Genomic DNA, 22,376 nt, shown 5'->3' on the forward strand with positions numbered 1-22,376 from the left:
TCCAGTTCCTCCTACACAAACCTTCCTTCCCAGAGAGACCCCTGAGTACCATATTCAAATAAGTATTTTATGAGGGAGACATTCAGAATTTAATTGAACCTCATTTAACTGCTTAAAACTTTAAAGAGAAGCTCTCAGCAAGAGCTCAGGGGAAAACTCAGTTTTAATGAGGTGGTATTCCAGGGTAAGGAGGATAAACAAAGATTCTTTGATTCCCAAGTCCTTACTAACAGGATTTTTCATTTAATTCCTTCTATATTTTCTTATTTATAAAAACAGGGATTATATAACATAAAAACAATGCAGAACTAATGCCCTTATGCTGATGCAATATCGCTTACCACTGACCTATATTTCAAAGACTGTAGTTCTTTTGAAAGTGTTTTAGCATGAGCTGGTGCATTTGGCAGGTCTTTTTCTAATTTATCCACCAGTCGTAATGAGTTTTCACAGTCTCAGATGCAAAGGATTTCTTTTTTTTTTTTTTAAAGCAAGAGATTAAAATGCATGACCTTAAATAGAGCCTTCCCATCTGGTTTTCTTCCAGAAGTATCTCAATTGGCTCTGTCATTAAGAACACAATACCACTCTTTCTTGAGCTTTCTAACGAATATAGTTATGTTCCTGGGAAAATATGGAGAGAAAGAACTAAGATCAGTCGAATGTGGTGAATAGGAGAAAGGATTCTGAACCTCAGGAAAGGCTGTTCATTTACTTGGAAGGATTATGTATGTCATTTAAATAGCATAAGAGTCTCCAGGAACATTATCTGTTGCAACAGCCAATTCTAACATAGAACAGCTGATAAGAGACAAGTGGTACAGGTTCTATGAACAATACAATCCCTCAAACAGTATGAGTGTTTCTAATATCCCCTATACCAGTGTAACACAGGAATAACTCAGTTTAAGTAAGTGGAATTACATAGGTGTAAAATTGGTATGTGACCAGAATCAGGCCTTATGTTGTTATCAATGTGTATTTCTAGTTTGGAATTTTAAAAAAGCACTTTCTGTATTCTGACACAGGTTCTCGCAGACCAAAGGATCTGGAGTAGTTAGTCTCCAGAGTCAGCATGCTCAGTTCTCATTTGGATTGAGAAGTACTCTTGGGCAGTGTCTATGTATTCTATGTTCTATACCAACAGATCTTTTCAGAAATTAACACATTAAAGATTGAAAGCCAGCTACAGATCTCAGTTAGAATGGTGTAAGTCTGGAGTAACACCACTGAAGTCAATAGAGTTACTACAGAGTTACACCATGGAACTGAGAGCAGAATCTGGACCTGAATATAAAAAATTATGTTGCAGCAATTTACTCAAAGCAAATATGGCATGCATGCCTTTTGCTTCATATTGGTCATAACTAACTTCTTTAGTTATTTATTTGTATTGCAGTAGCACCCAGAGGCCCTAGTCCTGCTTGGGGCCTCATGGTACTGAGTGCTGTTCAAACATACAGGAAGACACGGACCCTGCTTCCAAAAAAAAATCTTATTTAGTTTGGATGCAGGTGTTAAATTTTGTTTGAAATGAGTTAAGTCTAGCCTTTCTGCAATGCCGTTCTTATGAGCTGAGCATTTATTCAAGGAGAGGCTATATTCTCTCCCATTTATTTATTTAAATCACACAGGCAGCAGGGATCTCCATGAGCTTTCTTTCATGGAGTTTCCTTCTCATCATTCTATTAAGAAGCAGGGTTTTCCCCTTATTGAATGGTGGGAGGGGAGGTTTGTTCCACAAACCAGTGGACCTTCTGAGATGCATGCAGCTCTCAGGGAACCCACGGAGACACTGTTCTTCAACACAAAGGCCACAACTACATTTACATCAGATACCGTAAGAGCAGCCTGGGAAGAGGGTAGCACTGGGAGGGAGATAAGCATGGTCAGAGTCTCCCTACAGTAGGTTTGTTCAATGCCACTTCAGATGCTCCCAAAAGCAGAGCTTGTATAGAGCCCTGGTGGGAATTAAAGCCATACCCATCATCTGGAATCCTCACAGAGGGTAGAGGGAGGAACACTACCTCGCCGGCACTAGAGTAACTCTCTCCCCAGGCCACAAAAACTTAGCAACACCAAAAGTTACACCTCCCTTTGCCAGATCTACTGAAATTGCACCATAATCTGCAAATTGGCTGCAGATTTAACAAGTCTGCATAGCTTCTCTGGAATGGCATATCTAGCCATAATGCATAGTATTGGTATCTCTGGGGACATCATATACAGGGACTCCTTCAGAGAGTCTTCAGAATCTGGCTTTTGGAACAAATTGGCATTGTCAGTCTTTTTCTAGCCTCCCACAGATCTAATGTCCTGAGAGTCCATGCCTTTGAGCAGCTTGCCATGGGTTTAAACCATTCCCCATGACAGTTATTATTCTTTGATCTGTCCACATCAGCCCTAGTTGTTTCCACTCTCATTCTCTCATGGATGTCATCTGCATGACCAAGAGCTTCACCAACCAGATTAAGAAAGCTTTCAACTTGTTCTTTCTACTGTCACGAGTTGTCTGTCTGCCTAGCAAGGACACCATCACCATTGTCTTTATAAGGAGAAGTTTATCCATTTTTGCAGTCCAACTATCTGAGAATTCACAAAGTAACACAGACTTGTCACTATGAATAAACCATGGCATGTATTTTTTGTGCAAGGTTTTAATTCTAGTTGGCATGTGGGAGCCTAGTGCCAGAGATGAGACCATTTGTGACACTAGCAGAATGAAACACCAATACCAGTGACTACCAGGCAGTCACCAACCTGTTTTAATATTAGAAATCTTTTGAGGCTTGGAGAGGGAAAATGGTTTGCAATCTTTTACACAGGACACTCAGATGGTTACTGTTAGGAATTCTAAATGCAATTGTGCCCTGAGTTGCATTGGTGTAAGTCTGCAGTAATTCTGTTGATAGAACAGAGTTTCTGCAGTGTATTTAAAGGCACAATGTGTCCAGAAATCTGCCTTGTTTTCTCTCTGTATGATTTTTTTTTTACACTAGAAGAAACTGTCTTGTTGGCAAGGTGGTCACTGTCAGAACCAGCCTACAAAATGCCAATTTTAACTGAAGTGCAAATATGGTCAGCAGTGTGACTGGAAACACAGCACTGTCTTTCTCAAGAGATCTGCTCCTTAGAGCAGACTTTGATCTCAGTTAATGCCAATGTAAATTCCAAGTAGGGTGACCAGATGTCCCGATTTTATAGGGACAGTCCCGATATTTGGGGCTTTGTTTTATATAGGTTCCTATTACCCCCCACCCCCATCTCAATTTTTCACACTTGCTGTCTGGTCACCCTAATTCCAAGTAACTCTGCTCACTTCAGTGGAGTTACTTCCAATTTACACTGTTATATAAGAGACCAGATTCTGGCCTCTGTGCCTTTAATCCCATTTGCTTATTTTAGTAACAAAACTAAAGGTCTGCAGCAGCACAGCATCCTGGTACCCTCTTGTGACCTGCTGTAACTTATTGCAGTAGTGACACTATCTGTTCCCCTGTCCTGAAACAGGCCAATAGGCTCTGTCAAGTAGCAGTCTCCAGTTCAAAGAAAATATAAAACGAAAGGGCCTTCTGCCCTTCATGGGCTACCATCCGCTCTTGTAGAGTGCAGACCCTCCAGACTTTTTCCTTAGAGGCCCTGCTCCTACCAAGCTGCTGATCCTCAGGCTTCATCCCTGGATTCCCTCCCCCAGTCTGATTCTCCCCAGACTGGATCCTTAATCCCAACCTACCTCCAGCCCATTTGCTTGGAAGTTGGCTTTTTCCTAGGCGTGCTCAAGGAGACTCCTTCTTCCCTACCACCTCTTCCCTTCAGGCCCTATCACAGGAGACAATCTCCTTCCTGTAGCTCTCTTCCACAAATAAGCTCTCCCACCCAACTCTTCACCATCTGGATCTGATAAGTGAATTGAGCCACCTGATCCCCAGCTGATCATGATCAGCTGGGTGGAGGAAGGTAGCTGATCTGTCACAGGTGAGGCTAAATCCAAATCCTCTTGAAGGACCAACAACCCTATGACTGGGCCTAATCCTGCAGATCCTTACTCACATGAGTAATCCCCTTGATTTCAGTGGAGCTTTTATAATGGAAGGACTATGCATGTAAAGATATGCAAGGTCAGCCCCAATGGTTTAACCTTCTTTTGCTCCTGTTAGACCTGAAGAATTGACACAGTGATGGGAGAAGGAGCAGGCCTCTCGTCTGGCTCACAAATCATCAACAGAATTGTTAGCAAAGTTCCACATACAGAATCTTTGTTATTGGTGTTGACTGGCCAGCAAGAGAGAACCCAACTTGTCGTTCGGAACCCTGACTCAGCTTGTGGCACTGACAATTGTAAATAGCAGAATACAGCTTTTCACTTGTGAACGAAGCAAATCTCCAGTTAAGGGCAGGACGAGACTATAAACACGGCACTCCACAACACCATTCTTGCAGCCACTTTTCAGACTAAAATGGCACTTTCAGCAAAACTATATATTTCATTCTTTTATTCATTGTGATACATATTTCTTGCCATGTGTCATTTTAGACTGAGAACGCTGGATGTAGTTTTTCTTTACCAACCACAGCTCTTCAGAAAGCTTCTCTGTGTTATAGTATCACATTCACTGTATAGAAGACTGCCAATTTATTTAATCAAATGTATCCCAAGACTGCTTCATTTCTCTCTCCCTGCCTTTTTTGTATCATCACAGAATTCTTGGTCTTGATCTCAGGACACTTGTTCCTAAAATACATGAATAGAGCCTCTTTCTTCATTGACATTGCTGCTGCCTCTACTTATGTACTACATTGTCTGTTTCAAGCTTTCATTATTGTACCTACCACAGAGGACTGGACTTCATCTATATTTTATCGTCTCAAAGCACCTTTGAACCTACATAGGCAACACTACCTTGATCTGACAACATGCTGAAGTTCACCTGCCAGTGACCTTTGGCAATAACTATTTTCCGCTTTTTGACGGTTATTCCTGGCTATGCCTATGGGTACACTCAGTTCCGCTGTAGACAAGGGTCTCTCTAAACCAAGATAAGGGCAGGGTGGAAGCCATTTTCCTCCTCTGTTACCCAAGGATACTCCCCTCATATCACTCCCCTCTTGGAAATCCTCTACTGACTGCCTCGTATATTCCTTGTCACATTCAAGCGTCTCACCCTCATCTTCATGGCCTTCCACAGTCAAACCCTTGCCTATAATTCTGCTCTCATTCCCACCCACTCCCCTTTCTGTTGTCTACTCTCCTTCCAAGTTACATATTTTTCCTGCTTTTTCCCCCTATGCCATTCCCTATGCCTGAAACGCCTTCGTTCTTTTTCTGCATTCAACTATCACCTTTTCTTCATTCTGGTTTATCTTTATTTTCCAAGATGTTTGATAGTAGCAAAGTGGACGGGAATCGTCCCACTGACTTTAATGGAAGTTGCACTGGACCCCAAAATAAAAAAGGCTGGTCTTGAGGTTAAGGCATGAGACTGGGATTGCTGGGGTCTAGTCTCTCCTCTGCCAGATCTCTCAGGCAAGTTACCTCACCTTTCTGTACTTCAGTGTCTTCAGCTGTAAAATGGTAGTAATACATGAGACTTCCCTACCCAAAAGGGCTGTGTTGTGAGTCTCGATTCATTAATATTGAGATCCTCTGATGGAAAGTGTTAAAGAAATTATATTAAGCCAGAGCAATAAAGTTTCATTTCAACTTCACCTAACTGAATTTAAGAATGCAAGAAATTATGAAAAAAATAAAAAAAACCTCAATCCATTTAGTCCAATGTACTTTGCCCTACTGTTGAAAACAAAAGGTGCAATCTTTCATTTCACGGAGGCAAATTGCTGGGAAAAATAAAAAGTGGTTGTGCTATCTGTTAAAAATCTGTTTCCTCTTACCCAAGACATAAATCTCACTGTTGACTACAGCTGTGCTGAAGCGGTATTTGGAGTACTTCATTGGTGTGCACTCTGTCCATTTGTCTTGGCCTGGGTCATACTGCAACATTCTGTTACTTAATCGATCCAGCTCATCGTCAGGGAGATCCATCTGTATGAAATATGACAGCCATATAATAATACAACATTTGGAGCCCTCTGGACACGCCTGCGTGCAATTAATCACAGCAGACAGCTGAGCAGATAAATAACATAAACACATCAATTATAGCTGTGAAGTGATTCATACTCACTACGATTTACCGACACCCATGACTTGTGGCTGGAAGTACACTGTAGAAGGCAGATGAATAACAGTGCATTTATATTCTATAGCAAAAAAGCTGAGGATTTGGGTAATAACAAAACATTTATGGACACAGCTCTGACAGAACATAGCTCTTTTACAAGGCCTCTGTGAAGCTCTAAGAATAAGTCAAAACCTTTTTTTCAATACATTCCTTTCCTCCTGAAGACTGAATTTCTATTTACTTGGTTACTCATGCTGTACCATGAGTTTCGATGGGGTATTTTAAAGGCTGCTCTAAGAACCTCTTTATATACAATATTTGTTCTAAATTAACATATATTTATTTAATCAACAAATAATTAAAATTAAACAATTGCTAAATCTTTCCATTTAATAGCTTTAATACTAAACCCCTGCCTTCCAGCTACAGCTTTGATCCCATTATACTCCTCCCATACCAACTCCTGCTCCCCCTGTTCATTCCAGTCTTCCTCCCCATTTTCTCTCCCTTTTGGTGTTACGTCAGTCGCTATAATTATGTTTTCAGAGTATGGCGCCTTTAAATGTAAGCAGTCTGCTGTGTGGGAGGGCTCTGAAGTCTTTCAATAAGAGAGAGCGCACACGCGCATCCTCTGCTTACTCATGGGGTTGTTATATTTGTTCTTTTTTGCTTGTTGTTTTCCTTAGTATAAAGACACTCTGACATCATGGCCATGGGCAAGGAATAAAAGCCTAGATAATGAAAGTAATTTACACTGAACGTGCATGCTTTGCTCTTTGCGTACGGAACCCTCAACTTTACACTTTTCTTCCACTGCTCCCAGAGTCCGCAACCATCTCACTGCCCTCATCAGCCTCCTCCCAAACCTACCTGTGATGGCGACCCTCACTCCTGGAGCATCCTCTCAGTATAGCATCACAATTACATCTCTGCCTCAGTTTCCCCAGTGGGCTTTCAATAAGGGCAACAAGACACATGTGTATTGAACGGGGCCCCTGCAGGGGTCTAGTTTATGTAACCCAAAGGTGGAATAGTATACAAACAGGCCTCCCCATCAGCATCTCTAGCTGAAGGGGGTGGGAGCTGAATTAACCTTAGTCCATCAACCCCACTTATGTCCAGGTCCCTTGCCTGCAAGGCCCTCTTGTCCCAGAATCATCTTCTGGAGCCAGGCCATTTTGTCATTGGCTGTGGAAGGGTCTCTCATTCTGGGTCAAGATCCCCACAGACATCAAACCATGACCACCCATCCTCAGAACACCCTATAATTCCTATGATCAAGGGCTTCTGTTGCTACCTGATGAAGTCCTTCCACAGGGGCCAGGGGCCACTGAGCCTTGGCATTCAGAGCTCCTCCCCTTTGGAGCCTCTCCCAACTAGGAACATTCTTCATTGGTTTCCTTTTCTAGTGGAGGGTGCTCCAGGCTGGGACTGAGGGGTTTGGAGGGCAGGAGGGGGATCAGGGCTGGGGCAGGGGGCTGGGGTGCAGGAGGGGCTCAGGGGTGCAAGCTCTGGGCAGCGCTTACCTCAAGCAGCTCCCGGAAACAGCAGCATGCACCCGCTCCGGCTCCTACGCAGAGGCGTGGCCAGGTGCTTCTGCACGCTGCCCCATCTGCAGGTACCGCCCTTGCAGCTCCTACTGGCCACAGTTCCTGCCAGTGGGAGCTGTGGGGATGGCGCTTGGGGTGGGGGCAGTGCATGGAGCCCCTTGGCTGCCCCTAAACATAGGAGACAGAGTGGGGACATGCCGCTGTTTGTGGGAGTCGTGCGGCGTGGTGGCATGCACACGCCAAACAGCCCCCGACCCCACTCCCCAGATGGAGCACAGGAGCAGGGCAAGCCCCAGACGCTGCTCCCCAGCGGAAGCTTGAGGGCCGGATTAAATCGGCTGGTGGGCCACATGTTTCCCATGGGACGTAGTTTGCCCTCCCCTGATATACACCCTTAGTGCCTGAGAGGGGAATTCTAATATTGAAGCAACACACCTACCACTGGGTCGTTGGTCTTAAAATCTTTATTTCACCACTGTGGCTAATGCATTCTGACCTGTGCAGGTAGATTCTTATGTAACTCCTTATCAGTTAATGCTAAACTGCTCATCCCAAACAACTGTATGCATAGATACGTACTCGTGAATTGTCACAGAAAGTGCTAGTTGGCAAGTATCAGTTCCCAGGTGCTTGTATTTTTATCAGTCTTGGCTCAATATTCAGGACAATAGCTTCTCAGGCATTTTAATTCTTAGTTTTAGAGAGCTATCAAGCTAGACAAAAGCGGGGTGTCTACCTTAATACCTATCTTTGTTATATTACAAACCACCCAGCTTGAGCTTTTCACATGTTGTTGTTATTATTATTATTATATTATTTCCATGTTACGTATGTTCTTGTATTTTAATTATTTTTAAAAAGAGAAAGTATCTTTGCTCAGTTTCCATGTCAGACCTATTCTCTTATCATTCTGTTGCCTCCTTAGGGATTTCTACACTCAAAATATCTTAACAGATGCAAATTGTGTTTTCTGAACATGTTTTAGGCTTAAATTTTTAAAGATCTGTTTCTAAAAAGTGGTCCCAAACCAATGAGATGTGATCACATTTTTAATATCCTACAGACAACAACATATATTACAAATGTCCCACATAAAGTCTAACACATTTTTGGTGGAAAAGTGCATTTGTGACCAAACTAATGTTTTGATGAAAAGCATCTGCTTTTCCACTGAAAGTTTTAACTTTTTATATAAAAAAAAAAAAAACTAAAATATGGAAAAGTTTCCCCAAGAAATGGAGCTGAGCTGTGAAGCTTATATATGGATTTGGACCTGAAATTGACCAGAGTTTATAGGGGTTGGATTTTGGATTCCAGTATGGGTCCATGTCTTAGAATCATAGAACCAACAGAGATAGAAGGGACTGCAAGGGTCATCTAGTCCACAGGTTCTCAAACTATGGGTCAGGACCCCAAAGTGGGTCACGACCCTGTTTTAATGGGGTCGCCAGGGCTGGTGTTAGATTTGCTGGGGCCCAGGGCCAAAGCCCGAGCCCCACCACTTGGGGCCAAAGCCGAGCCAAGGGTTTCAGCCCTGGGTGGTGGTGGGGCTCAGGTTACAGGCCGCCTGCCTGGGGCTGAAGCCCTGAGCTTCGGCTTTGCCCCCCTTCCTGCATGGGGTGGTGAGGCTTGAGCTTTGCCCCCCCCCCCCCACTTGGGGTAGCAGTGCTCAGGTGGGCTGAGGCTTCAGTCCTGCCTCCTGAGGTCGTGTAGTAATCTTTGCTGTCAGAAGGGGGTCACAGTGCAACGAAGCTTGAGAGCCTCTGATCTAGTCTAACACCTTGCCAAGATGCAGGATTTGTTGCATCTCTTAAACACAACTATTTGCTGCTGATAGAAAAGTTATAGAAGACAATTATTAATTAGTGGGATGTGAACGTGCCAGGGAAGAGCTAAGTATAATCATCACCATGATTTATTTTTAATTAATATTTCGCTGGATTAAAAACTGAGTAAGGACTTCAGGATTTACCCCAGGACTATGCCCTGGTCTACACTGGGGTGGGGGGAGGATCGACCTAAGTTACGCAACTTCAGCTACGTGACTAACATAGCTGAAGTCAACGTACTTAGATCGACTTACCGTGGTGTCTTCACCGCGGTGAGTCAACTGTTGCCACTCCCCCGTCGACTCTGCCTGCGCCTCTCGCTGAGCTGGAGTACAGGAGTCGATGGGAGAGCGCTCGGGGGTCAATTTATCGCGTCTAGATTAGAGGCAATAAATTGATCCCCGCTGGATTGATCGCTGCCCACCGATTTGGTGGGTAGCGAAGACATACCCAGGGCCGGTGCAACCATGTAGGCGACGTAGGCGGTCGCCTAGGGCGCTAGGATTTGGGGGGCAGCATTTTCTTCGGCAGCAACCGCAGCAGCCGGATCTTCAGCCGCCCTGGTCGCTGCCGGCATTTAGGCAGAGGGAGCTGGAGGAGGGGAGCGCGAGGAGGGCCACCTGCAGCAAGTAAGGGGCGGGGGGACGGCACGCAGGGGAACTCCCCGCCTCAGCTCACCCCTGCCCTGCCTCCTCCCTGAGCACGCCGTGGCTGCTTCACTTCTCCCGCCTCCCAGGCTTGCGGCGCCAATCAGCGTAGGTGCCGCAAGCCTGGGAGGTGGGAGAAGTGAAGCAGCGACGGCGTGCTCATGGAGGAGGCGGGGCAGGGGTGAGCTGGGGCGGGGGGCGTGCCTCAGGGTGGGGGGTGGGAAGCTGCCACGGGCAGGGCGCCTCAGGGTGGGGGCTCGGGGACGGGGACGGGGGAGGGCGCAAGGTGGAAGTTTCACCTCGGGCATGCCCTTGGTAAAAATGGAACGTGAGTGAAATCGTGTTTAGACAGGATGCATTTTTTATTTTTTTCTCACTGAGAAATTCCCTTTGAAACAACTGCCTTTATTACGGGTAGCATATAAATTGAAGATCATATGATATGGACATTATTTCCCCATGGCCTGCTTGATTTTCCCATTAAAGATGTGAGAGGAATGAGTGCAATTTATTTTTTGCTTATAACTGAGGTATTTTAACTATGTAAGAAGCGCCACAAAGTTAGGCAACACATAAGCCAGGTTAGCTAGCTCTTTTGTAATAAAATAATTAGTAAACTTCTTTACCTGTGGTGTCCAGCCTCCCATCACATAGAGTTTATTATTTACTGTTACCACAGCATGGCAGGCCAGTTGCACCGGAAGAGGCGCCACGCTTCTCCAGCTATCTTGCTCCATGGAATACTTCTCAACACAGTTTGTGACCAGATATTGGTTTTTCAGTTTCATTTGCCCTCCTATGACATACAGGTCATTATGAACAGTGCCCAAGGCATAGAGTTCACGAAACTGAGCAGTGCACAAACTTTGCCAAAACCGGTTTCCTCTACTGTGGTACCTGTAGGAAAATCCAAAGTTAGAAACTGTGGTTCTGCTAAAATCATATCAGGGGTCAGGATTTGTCCCTAAATGTAGAAGGAAATGCCTCAGTGTTTCAGGGAGAGAGACGGATTGCCCTGTGTAACAAATTGCTTTGGGTAACTGAAATCTGTATACAAACATATGGGGAGAATGCTTTCTCTAGTGGCCTTTTCCTGTTCCAGGAACATTATTTATAGTTTAATTTTAAAACAATGATTAATTTTTTCCTCCCATTTGAGGATACACACCTATAAATTTCAATGTTCTTGGCTTTTTGTCTAGACATTTTGACAGCACTGGCCTCCCCTGCCACAATAATATCGTTGTTCTCAGTGACAACACCGGTACACACACATCCTAAACCCTCACCATACTTCGGGGAGGAAATGAAGTAAGTCTTTTGTGTTGCAGGAGCGTAACAAAAACTGGCATCTGCATAGCTACCATGTCTTGATCGAATCCCCAGAGAATTATTGCCGATGCAAAGTAGAAGACTGGTGGTCTCCATACCATAGCGAAGACTGAGAGAGGGGTGGTTGGATTTCTTTATAGTTTCTAATGCTCCATCAATCATATCATGGCATTCTGAATTAGACAGAAGCACCGTGTTCCTTTTCCGAGCTTCCACCAGGAAAGAAGGGCTTACAAGTTCCAGTCTCACTTGCTTCAGGAGTTCAATCAGGTGCTCGACACGTGATTTTCTGCTATGATTCACCCATCTGAGGACCAAGTCCAAAATGCTCTCCTCCCGGGATACATTCAGATCATCTGATCTTATGAGACTCAGCAATTGCTGTGCTTCAATCTCTAATATTTCTTCATGCAAGCTCACCTCAGCAAAGTGCTGATACAAATATTGTCTAGCTTGATCGGACAATTCTTCTGCCCCAATGTGCTTTGCAAAATAGTAGATCCCCACACAGTTGGAAGCATCCATATGGTCCATCATGTATTTCTGACACACATTGAAAACATCTTCCATCTGCATAAAAAATGCAGCAACAGCAACACTTTGGACATTGAAATTAGTGAGGTTCAAATCTGCACTGTACATGTAGTTGAGTATTATGGACACACTCTCTGATGAGATGTCATAGAGCACCACTTCTCTTTGGGTGCATTCAAGCAAGCCACAGGTAAACATGGCTTTGAAATAGGGACTGAATGCAGCTAATATCAGTTTATGGCAGGGGAACTTCTCACCTTCTGCTACAAGGACCACATCAATCATTTGTGTTAATTCTTTCATATTGTTTAATTGATCCAGTAAAGTCAAGCTATGTCGCTGCTTCCTTTTCCCTTCGGTCTTGTGATCCATGATAAAACTCCAAATTTTCTATTTTTAAATCTCTTCAAGAACTTGCTTGATTTTTGGAAGGTCTATTTGCATGTCCGATTGCTCTCAAAGTGATATGCCGTCATCATAAAATATTTCTGGGGGGAGGAAAGCATATAATTTTCTTATAAGAATAAATCCTCAGACAATTGAATTTTGCTGTTAAATCCTAATGATAGTAAGCATTTCTAGACACAGGTTACAAAACATTAATACATACTTGAGTATGTATAACAGTTTCATTTTCAAACTGAGCTTGATTCCACGATGATGACTATAGCATTTTCACTTTCATTTTTGATGCCTGAACAAATGAAATATAGTTTTCATTTTGCATCTAAAATTGATACATATTTTTAATATTCTGATTGGTCACTGGCATTTAATATAAAAAAATTGCATTACAGTAATGTTCTCATGACGTAATGCATGCCACCAAGTATTTGTGGCATTGTTTAGAGAGATCCAAGAGATTAAATATTACGTCCCAACTGGAACTAAAATTACAAGGACAAGTCCTCCAGGCCTCACTCAATCAAAACTCTTACTGATATTATGTGTAGACATCCAGCTACCTGCTAACTGAAAATTTGCCCCTGTGTTTCTGCTTAGCCTAAAAATCAGTTATTGGTATTGACAATGACACTCGTCAATTGAGCCAATTTTGACGTATGCTGTCAGGTTAAAAGTCATATGTTTTATTGACCTTACCTATGTGACAAATAGATTTCACACCTCAGATTATTCAAATTGAAAGAAATTTAAAATTTACTTGTCACCATTACCTTTTACATTTATCTCAGCCTAGATTTTGAGAATCAGCTGGTCAGTTTCACTTGTTTATAGTCCATTTAGAATCACTTTCAGGCTGTCATAGGCTAACACAGTGTTGCAGTATTTGCCTTGCAAACTCTGCAACCCAGTGGGAGTTCTGCGACTGCAATTAATGCAGGTTTGATCCCTAATTAAAGTCTTTTGCCTGCCTTGCCTAGTTTTAGATGTGATAAAACTCCAAGGGAAAAAATATACTTTCAACTACTATAATTTTATCTCTACCATTTGGCTCACAGTTTTCCTCCCTTTTTCCTGACAAGTCACAGATATAAAAATTAAATACAAAGGGCCTGATTTCAGGGCATTTACACTGGCAGATAACTGGAATAACATGTCGTGAGTCAGTGTTCTCCAAAGATAAAGGCCACCTCAAATGATCTTTGGGGTTCAGTAATTTTTCCCTTTCTCCCCTCAGTTTTCTTTTCAGTCAAAGAAACCCCAAACCTTCTTTTCAGATTTCTCTTTTGTGGCTCCCTGCTGTCACCTCTCTTAGGGCCTGATCCAAAGTCTATTAAAGCAAATGGAAAGATTCTCAATGACTGTAAAAGTCCATGCAGGGCCGGCTCCAGACCCCAGCGCGCCAAGCGCGCGCTTGGGGCGGCATTTTGCCGGGAGGGCGGCAGGCAGCTCCGGCGGACCTCCCACCAGCATTACTGCGGAGGGTCTGCTGGTCCCGCAGCTCCGGTGGACCTCCCGCAGAAATGCCTGCGGAGGGTCTGCTGGTCCCGCGGCTCCGGTGGAGCATCCGCAGGCGTGCCTGCGGGAAGTCCACCAGAGCCACGGGACCAGCGGACCCTCCGCAGGCACGTCTGCAAGAGGTCCCCTGGAGCCGCGGGACCGGCGACCGCCAGAGCGCACCCCGCGGCGCGCCGCCCTGCTTGGGGCGGCGGAATTCCTAGAGCCGCCCCTGAGTCCATGGATCACGTCTTCAAGCTTCAGTACACACACATACACAACCCACATCCCTAAAGAAAACCAGTCCACCACGCAGATGCTGAATGTCACCTTATAGTTCGGCTTGTCATTTTGAAATCATCTAGTCCATCACTGGCACACTTCAGTGCTCACTGTTCCTTAAAGACTTCAGCAGGAGTTTTGTCTGGGTAAGGACTTCAGGAAATGGGCCCACAAGGCTAACAACAATCGTGGGCTTGAGTCTTCATTGCGTCACACCTTGTATAGTCATTTACACTTCTGTGAAGCAGGTGTAAAACCTGACCACCAAAGCAAGTGAGTGAAGAATTCAGATTCACTATCATTTTACACCAGACTAAATGTACATAATGCAAGATGGTAGAGATTCAAGCCCACTGAGCCCATAGAAAGGGCCTGTTTACACAACAGACCTGGTTCTCTGCTCAAACTGGGGTCAAAGACGTAATGGGCAATCAGCAGACATTGGGTGGCTCCATCTACCCATTTGTCCCCCCCTGCATCTCCCAGCTCAGCTCCCAGCATACAGAAGGGTATTGAGAGAAAATCCCTGCACTTCTGTCCTCCCACTAGCAGGGACAGCCATGAGGCGGCCTCCTACTCGGTGCAGTAGCAGATACCACCCTGCTTCTCCCCCTGCTGGCAGCCTTCTCTGTGGGTTTGAGGAGAAGAGTAGGGCAGGCAGAGAAGATGTCACTGAGGAGAGACAACCCTAGGCCTGGTGCTCACATGGCAAGGGACGGGAGGAGGATCCCAGGTGAGCGGGAGAAAGGCTGCAGGAAGTAGGGAGAGACCCACAGGGATACATAAGGGTGGGGGATTGTTCTTAGATCTGAGGACAGTGTGCTGGGGAGAGGGGAGGACGAACATCAGAACCAGTGGAGGGAAAGAAGAAGAAAGAGGAATGGAGGGAGAGAGTTAGGTTCTATCTACCTACCTACCCATCACCATCACATCTGAGGATCTCCACTCTTCCCAAGTGTTTCAAAATACAGTCCCGTCTGCCTGCACTATGAAATTTACCATGTTGGAGAACCCCGTTAAAACACGGCCATTCCTCCCCGCATCGTTATTAACTTAAAATAATATGATCTGGTAGTGGTGTTGGGAGGGGCCTGGGACTAAACAATGGGCCTGAGTCTGCATTGTCTTACACCAGTGTAACTCCGTTTACTACTGATTTGCACCAGGGTATCTGAGGGGAGAATCTGGCCCATGTTTCTAAACTGTGTGCTACAGCCTTTCCAAAGGCCTTTACGTAGTTCAGTGACATCGTTTAACAAGGTTTGGTGCCATCTATAGTGGCCCCAGATGGTATTTTAATTATTTATATACTGTATCTTTATGTTTATCCAAAGGGAAAAAACGTGAAGGACACGGTGGTTTTGTAATCTTTTTCTTTGTACCTCACAACCTCCCCAATTCAGTTTAAAAGCTATGGACTTGGAGATGCACTGATATAAAACCGGTGTGAGGGGAGAATGAGGCCTTGTAAATCTGTGCCAATGCACATGTATCTGTCATGTCTAGAGGCATTGGTGTTTTAACACACTTTTTGTTTGTAGGGCGATAATGAGCCAGTACTGTTACAGAACTGTGTTAAGGAATCATGTTACAGGGTAAGTGATTTGTAGACAGGCTGTAAAGCCATGGTATAGCCATGTTTGAAAGCTGTCATAAAGATGGTCATAAACCTGCTCCCAAATCCTGCAAACACTAAATAGGACTATTCAAACAAGAAACATTATACACAAGCAGGAGCAGGATCTCAGTCTGCAGCTGTGGTGAGCAGTTCCCTGTTGCATTAACAAGAAGACTCTAGGCTGTAGGCTCATTTTCGTTAACAAAAAAGACATCAATATGAAAAACAAGTGTATGAAATTATCAAAAAATCCACTAAGGGGCTCCTCACAGCAAAGTCCACATCTCTCTGTAGTGTCAAAGTTTAGAAATCATAATTATCTCCCAAGTGAGGAAGTGCTGTGCAGTTACAGTACCAGCCCCAGGATTGTGCTTTCAGTTGTTAAGATGTTTGCATAACTAGTCATCATGCAGTTTTAGCAAGTTATATGGATTTCTTACACTGAACCTACAGTAAAGGCCAGACATATCAATTGACTTTGTCACTGCTTTCCATTTTCCAAGTCTTGAGCTCAACACAACAAATTTGAGCAATGGATCAGGATTATTACCAGGTTTTAAAAATGTATCTGGAAAACAAACCATAACTTTGTAGTATCTCTGAGGGCCAAATTCTGAGTTTATGACTCACTTTGTACTCAGTGAAAGGAAGTGAGAATTTTGCTGGAATAAAGACTTAGTGGAGAATGAGAAAGGACCTCAGGACTGGGCCCTATGCTTGTGAAAGGTGACAAAGGTGACAGTACAGCCATTTTTTGCTGTCTACATTGAAATTGAATATTTGAGAACCCATTACACCACTGATCCAGTAGCTGACTTCACTGGGAGTTCTGCATAGGGCTTGTAGGATTAATTGGGCCTTAAAGTTGAATAGCAAATGATTTTTTAAGTACGAGGTGCCTTTTTTTAAATATTTCGTTATGAAGAAGGATTAAAATTACTTCAACTTTAACTGCAGTTAACGCTTTTCAGATCTGAAGTTATAATATTTACCTCTCCTCATAAGAACTGCGCATTTCTTTAGCCTCCTCCAGTCAAAGATCTCAAAGCACTTCCACAAACATTACTGAATGAAATCTTGCAACTCCCCTTGTGAGGTAGGGATTTTTCCCCATTCTACAGATGATGAAACTTTGGCACAAAGAACTGAAAGGTTACTGAGTAAGATTGAAGATGAACCAGGAAAAAAAACCAGGGGTGAAAAATCCTTTCATTGACTTCAGTGGATCCAGAATTTAACTCCTATGCTTCGGCTACAAAACCATCATTCTCTTCCTGGCTTTTAGTTTAACATTTCATTTAGGTGAGGTAACTGGAAGGACATTACTACTCTCACATACACTATTGGAAAGGTTATTAAAAAGATAATAATAAAATGGGGCTGCTCTGCTTTCTGCTCTGGTTTATAAAGGGAAAAGATGGAACATTTATATTAAGAAAAGGATAAATGGGACACAAATGTAAATTGCAGCCAGATACTGTATTTATATCAAGCAAAGGGCTTGGATGTCATTATAAAACTTACAGGAAAATGCTCAAGTGTTTTGTAAGGTCACCAGACGCCCGAAATATATTTATAGCCTTGTTTGCTGATTTCATATTTTTTGGTTGTGAAAAATGGATCTAGTTGCAAATCTTCCATTGCAAATGTTACTTTATTTCAGAGCAACATTCTTGATTTACCTCCTATTCTCGTCTGCTACCTTTATTTTTATTTTACCTGTTTTGTTAGTTTAATTTAATATTCTTCATTGTGAAGTGCACCTTAATAATAATAATAATACAACGTTATGCAAAAACTAAAGCTTACCCTCTCCGAGGCTTTAGGGTGCTGCATGAACAGTTAAAAACATAAATAAATACACAGTTGTGATCTCAGAATCTTGAATTCCAGCTTTTATGAAATTGTCATACTGCAAGCGTACTCTGTCTTTGATTCTCAGTTCCACTACAGCCCCTTTGCGCTGCTCCAATGCAGAGGGACTGTAAACCAGGTAGAGCTGCCTATCCCCCCAAAATTTCCCTTGTATAGAGAGATTTCTCAGTTGGGGTAGAGTCAGCACTGTGAGTCTGTCATTCCTTTTAAGCCCCTACACAGGCAGCCTGGCTGAGGGAAAAGGGTGTGGCTGGATTACCTTTGTGCTCCAACAATTCCCAGCCACCAGAATAAGCCCTTGTGGAAGATGGCAGTCAGATGTAAGATAGAGCAGCCTTCAGGCCAGTCCTAGAATCTGGAGGGTACAAAGGTGGTACAAAAGCCTCCTTTGTCCCATCTTCCTTTGGGTTCTGTACAAAGCACTGCTCAGTCAAAGCCAAGAATTGGGGCCTCTGCCTACATATTCTTTATGTTTTCTATGCTCGGATGAGCTAGGAAGAAAATATGTTGATTACACATACTTTTATGCCCTGGCTAGCAGCCACTAGAGACGTAAATCAATATCAGGGTGATAACATTATAAACTGGGTGTTTAGAATCCCAATATTATATGGACACAAATTAGATATTAGGAATGGCAATATACAAAAACCTGTAGGAGAACACTTCAATCTCCCTGGCTACACAATAGCAGATTTAAAGGTAGCCATCCTGCAGCAAAAAAACTTCAGGACCAGACTACAAAGAGAAACTGCTGAGCTTCAGTTCATCTGCAAATTTGACACCATCAGCTCAGGATTAAACAAAGGCTATCCAACTACAGAAGCAGTTTCTCCTCCCTTGGTGTTCACACCTCAACTGCTAGAAGAGGGCCTCATCCTCCCTGATTGAACTAACCTCGTTATCTCTAGCCTGATTCTTGCTTGTATATTTATACCTGCCTCTGGAAATTTCCACTACATGCATCCAACGAAGTGGGTATTCACCCAAGAAAGCTCATGCTCCAATATGTTTGTTAGTCTATAAGGTGCCAGAGAACTCTTTGCCAATATTATATTACTGTACGGCCTTTAGATGTTAGTAATGGGCTTTACTTTCTATAAAACCTCCATCTAAATGACTTAGGAGCCCAAGTTCCATTTTCAAAAGTGATTTAGCTTTCACTGTGACATAGGCTCCTAAGTCACGCAGGCATTTTGAAAATTATGCCCATAGGGCCTGATCCAAGTCCCAGTGAAGTCAAAGGAATGGCTCCCATTGATTTAAATGGGAGCTGGATCAGACCTATAACTAGTATGTCTCTTCATTGTTCTAGGTGATTTGCACTGAGTTGCTTTGAGCTGGAATGGATGGGGGTGATGAGTCTTTAAACTTTTCTGAGGTTGTAGACATTGCAAGTAGAATTCTGTCTTTGGGATCAGATTGGCCCATATAACATACAGTGTGAGTGTATTTTGCTCATTTCTTCTTTCGAAACCCTTTAGTACATATTTATTTTCACCCAGTTGTAGGCAATGTGAGTTCTTATGCACCCCACACATGGGCTGGCTTCTGCTAGAAAGCTTGTTGCTGGACATGCTCTTGATAGGCTCCCCAGTGATCTTCAGTGTGCACATGGTGTGCTTGACAGCTTTCATTTAAACAACCCCAGGATCATTACTGACAAACAGCGTACATGACCTTGTGTTCCCTACTGTGATGTATATAGCTCTGTACCTGTTATGACCCTGTTTGTGTGTACTGTACTTTTAAAATGCTAACTGCTGTCAGCAGAGACTGGCAGCCATTTTGTGTTACGTTCAGGTCAGATTGCTACAGAGGACACACACACACACACGCGCACACTGCTCCCTCATGCAGGACTGGTTCCAGGCACCAGCTCAGCAAGCAGGTGCTTGGGGCGGCTAACGGTGAGGGGCGACACGTCCGGCTCTTCGGCAGCAATTCAGTGGTGGGTCCTTCACTCCCCCTCGGAGCAAAGGACCAGCTGCCAAATTGCCGCCAAAGACTGAAGCGGCGGTAATGCCACAGATCACGATCGCGGCTTTTTTTTTTTTTTTTTTTTTTTTTTTTTTGCTGCTTGGGGCGGCAAAAACCCTGGAGCTGGCCCTGCCCTCATGGACACTTACTTTTCTTCTTCCTGGTTTTGTTGCTCTCTTAAACTAAAGTAAAACTAATTCAGACTTAACATAGCGTTTTGCTCTTTGGGTGTGAAGAAACAACACAACACCTAAAAATGGGTTTTTCAGCATTTTACAATGCTACACAAACTGCTGGCTGTGTCTTTGATCACTGGACATTTGGAGATGCTTTGATTGCTTTTCAAAGGGGTTGTGTGGTGTGTGATCCTGAAAAGTTTTGACATTGAGAGCTGCATTTATTGCCAGCCCAGAACCCTGAATAGGGTGATCAGATGTCCTGATTTTATAGGGACAGTCCCGATTTTTGGATCTTTTTCTTATATAGGCTCCTATTACCCCCTACCCCCATCCCAATTTTTCACACTTGCTGTCTGGTCACCCTAGCCCTGAAGTGGAGTTAGATTAATACTGATTCATTCTCAGCAAATACACCTCTACCTCGATATAACGCTGTCCTCAGGAGCCAAAAAATCTTACCGCGTTATAGGTGAAACCGCGTTATATCAAACTTGCTTTGATCCACCGGAGTGCACAGCCCTGCCCCCCTGGAGCACTGCTTTACCGCATTATGTCCGAATTCATGTTATATCGGGTCATGTTATGTCGAGGTAGAGGTGTACGAGGAATGTTTTTTTCTTTAAAATGTTACAGATTCATAAATATCAAAGAGCTAGGAATTAAATGACAATTATGCCTTAGCCTGACTTTAATTTGAGCATGCTCCAAAACCCTGGGAAATCAATGAAGAGACTCCCATTGACTGTATTGGGCATTAGATCAGACACTTTGTGCACATAAAAATTAGCACAAGCAAATTCCTGTGTGGGCAGTTTTTGTGCACTAATCAGTGGTACATGAAAGCGATATAAGTTATACACACAAAACCCATTTTTGTTCAGTTTGCATTGCACTTTGCAGATGGGTTTTGCGTATATAAAAATATCATTTGCACAGAGAAGTGATAGTGCACAAAAAGTGCATGCACAAGTATTTTACACTGAAAATTATGTATTCAGAAAACAAGGCCATTTTTCTAAAATTTCCTCTGTTAGCTAAATCCATCTGCCAAAGCTCTCAAGTTTCTCTTTTTGTTTGTATAAACATGTTTGATATACCAGAAAATACTGGAAAGCTTGAAATATTATTCATGTTTTTGCTTTTATAAATTGTTTGGACTATTTTGCGATTACAATACGTGTAATTTAATAATTTGTATAAACCAATTTCCACTTTCATTTTTTAAATTGGCAAAACTTGTGAAATATAATTGACAATAATTACTTGAAAAACTTTACTTACCAGAGCAGTCATCTGGTTAGCAAATGCTAGTGTTCTAAGAGTTAACATCTCCTGTCAATCAGCAGTGCGATTCAAATAGCTTGCTGGTTGTAGACCCCTGACCTCTTGACATCAGCATTTCACTAGTTACTGTGCAATTTATGTGAATCTATCCTTTCCTATAACTTTCCCTAGTTTTAGTTTCAGTCAGTAGCAGGCAAATATCATTGTAGGGCTATATGCCTCCTCCCCCGCACCTCAAACCCATAACAACCCAGCAACCCAGGGCAACAACATGGCAGTAAATCTCGAACAGCCCCACAATGACACATCTACACTACAAATTCAGAACTCCACAGTCCAGGTCAAACCTAGGCACATGCAAATCCTTAGACAGCAGAGCAACTGGTTCTCCAAGAGCCCTTGCTGAAAGTGCATGTATTTTTCAGATTTGCAGAGAGTGCCAAGGTCCCTATATTGGTGTGTGAAGCACTGGGACCCCCAAGTTTCTACATCTGCAGAGAGTCTCTGTTTTCACATCTACTGCAAACCCCATATAACTACAAATAGACCCCTGGTTTTGTTCTCAGGGGTTCCCATATTGATATCCCTGGGAATGAGTCCCATATGCCCATTTTGAAATCTATAGAGAGCCCTATATGGAAGTGAGAGGGCCTCTGTTTCAGCACCTCCAGGGGGTGCCCAACAGGTGCAAAGGGCTCCAATTTATCTGCCCCATGTAACTGCCAATGGGCCTCAGTTTTGACATCCCTACGTGGCCTCTAAGATCTTCAGGGCCTCTCCAACTCTGCCCATGACAATAACACCCCCCCCAACAATCCACAGTGGGACTTGCTCACTGCTTGTGAGCCTCAGCAGCAAATCCCCTTCTCTCTTGTGCCTAGAGATGGGAGTGGATATATTTACCTTTCTCCCTATTGTCCCCGACGCCTCTGGATCTGCATATGTCTGGGAGACTGTGTGAGAGAGAGATGAGGGGGGCAAATGGGAGCGAAAGAGATACCTCATATGGCTGCTGCTTATCTGAGAGCCTCATGTGGACAGAGAGGGAGCCAACGTTATTATTAGGCTTGGCTGGGTTCCTGGCTGTGAGAGGGAGCCGTTTTAATAATAATATCTATCTCATAGAACTGGAAGGGACCCTGAAAGGTCATTGAATCCAGCCCCCTGCCTTCACTAGCAGGACCTGAT

The 22,376-nt window shown here is 43.5% G+C and overlaps 2 protein-coding genes across 8 annotated transcripts in view; one reads left to right on the forward strand and one right to left on the reverse strand.

Annotated features, from left to right (window-relative positions):
- The window catches only part of KBTBD12 (kelch repeat and BTB domain containing 12), a 172,200-nt gene that overhangs the window by 26,495 nt on the left and 123,329 nt on the right, over positions 1 to 22,376 (reverse strand). For 3 of the 4 annotated variants that reach the window (XM_039547858.1, XM_039547859.1, XM_039547861.1), the window contains 3 exons: positions 11,374 to 12,559; positions 10,832 to 11,102; positions 5,890 to 6,040 (listed from right to left, as the gene is read on the reverse strand). In XM_039547858.1, coding sequence (XP_039403792.1) covers positions 5,890 to 6,040; positions 10,832 to 11,102; positions 11,374 to 12,443 — 1,492 coding nt within the window. In that variant the 5' untranslated portion in view covers positions 12,444 to 12,559. Of the gene's footprint in view, positions 1 to 5,889; positions 6,041 to 10,831; positions 11,103 to 11,373; positions 12,560 to 22,091; positions 22,208 to 22,376 lie in introns of those variants that run through there. The other variant, XM_039547860.1, reaches the window with a different exon arrangement.
- MGLL (monoglyceride lipase) overlaps positions 1 to 22,376 on the forward strand; it is a 135,054-nt gene that overhangs the window by 9,569 nt on the left and 103,109 nt on the right. The window contains exons 1-2 of one of the 4 annotated variants that reach the window (XM_039547869.1): positions 14,919 to 14,985; positions 15,794 to 15,847. The exons of 2 other annotated variants lie outside the window; for them this stretch is intronic. In XM_039547869.1, the coding sequence (XP_039403803.1) occupies positions 15,838 to 15,847 (10 nt within the window). In that variant the 5' untranslated portion in view covers positions 14,919 to 14,985; positions 15,794 to 15,837. Of the gene's footprint in view, positions 1 to 14,918; positions 14,986 to 15,793; positions 15,848 to 22,376 lie in introns of those variants that run through there. One more of the 4 variants, XM_039547868.1, reaches the window with a different exon arrangement.

Source organism: Mauremys reevesii, linkage group 7, assembly GCF_016161935.1.
Source record: "Mauremys reevesii isolate NIE-2019 linkage group 7, ASM1616193v1, whole genome shotgun sequence".
Taxonomy (NCBI): Eukaryota; Metazoa; Chordata; order Testudines; family Geoemydidae; genus Mauremys; species Mauremys reevesii.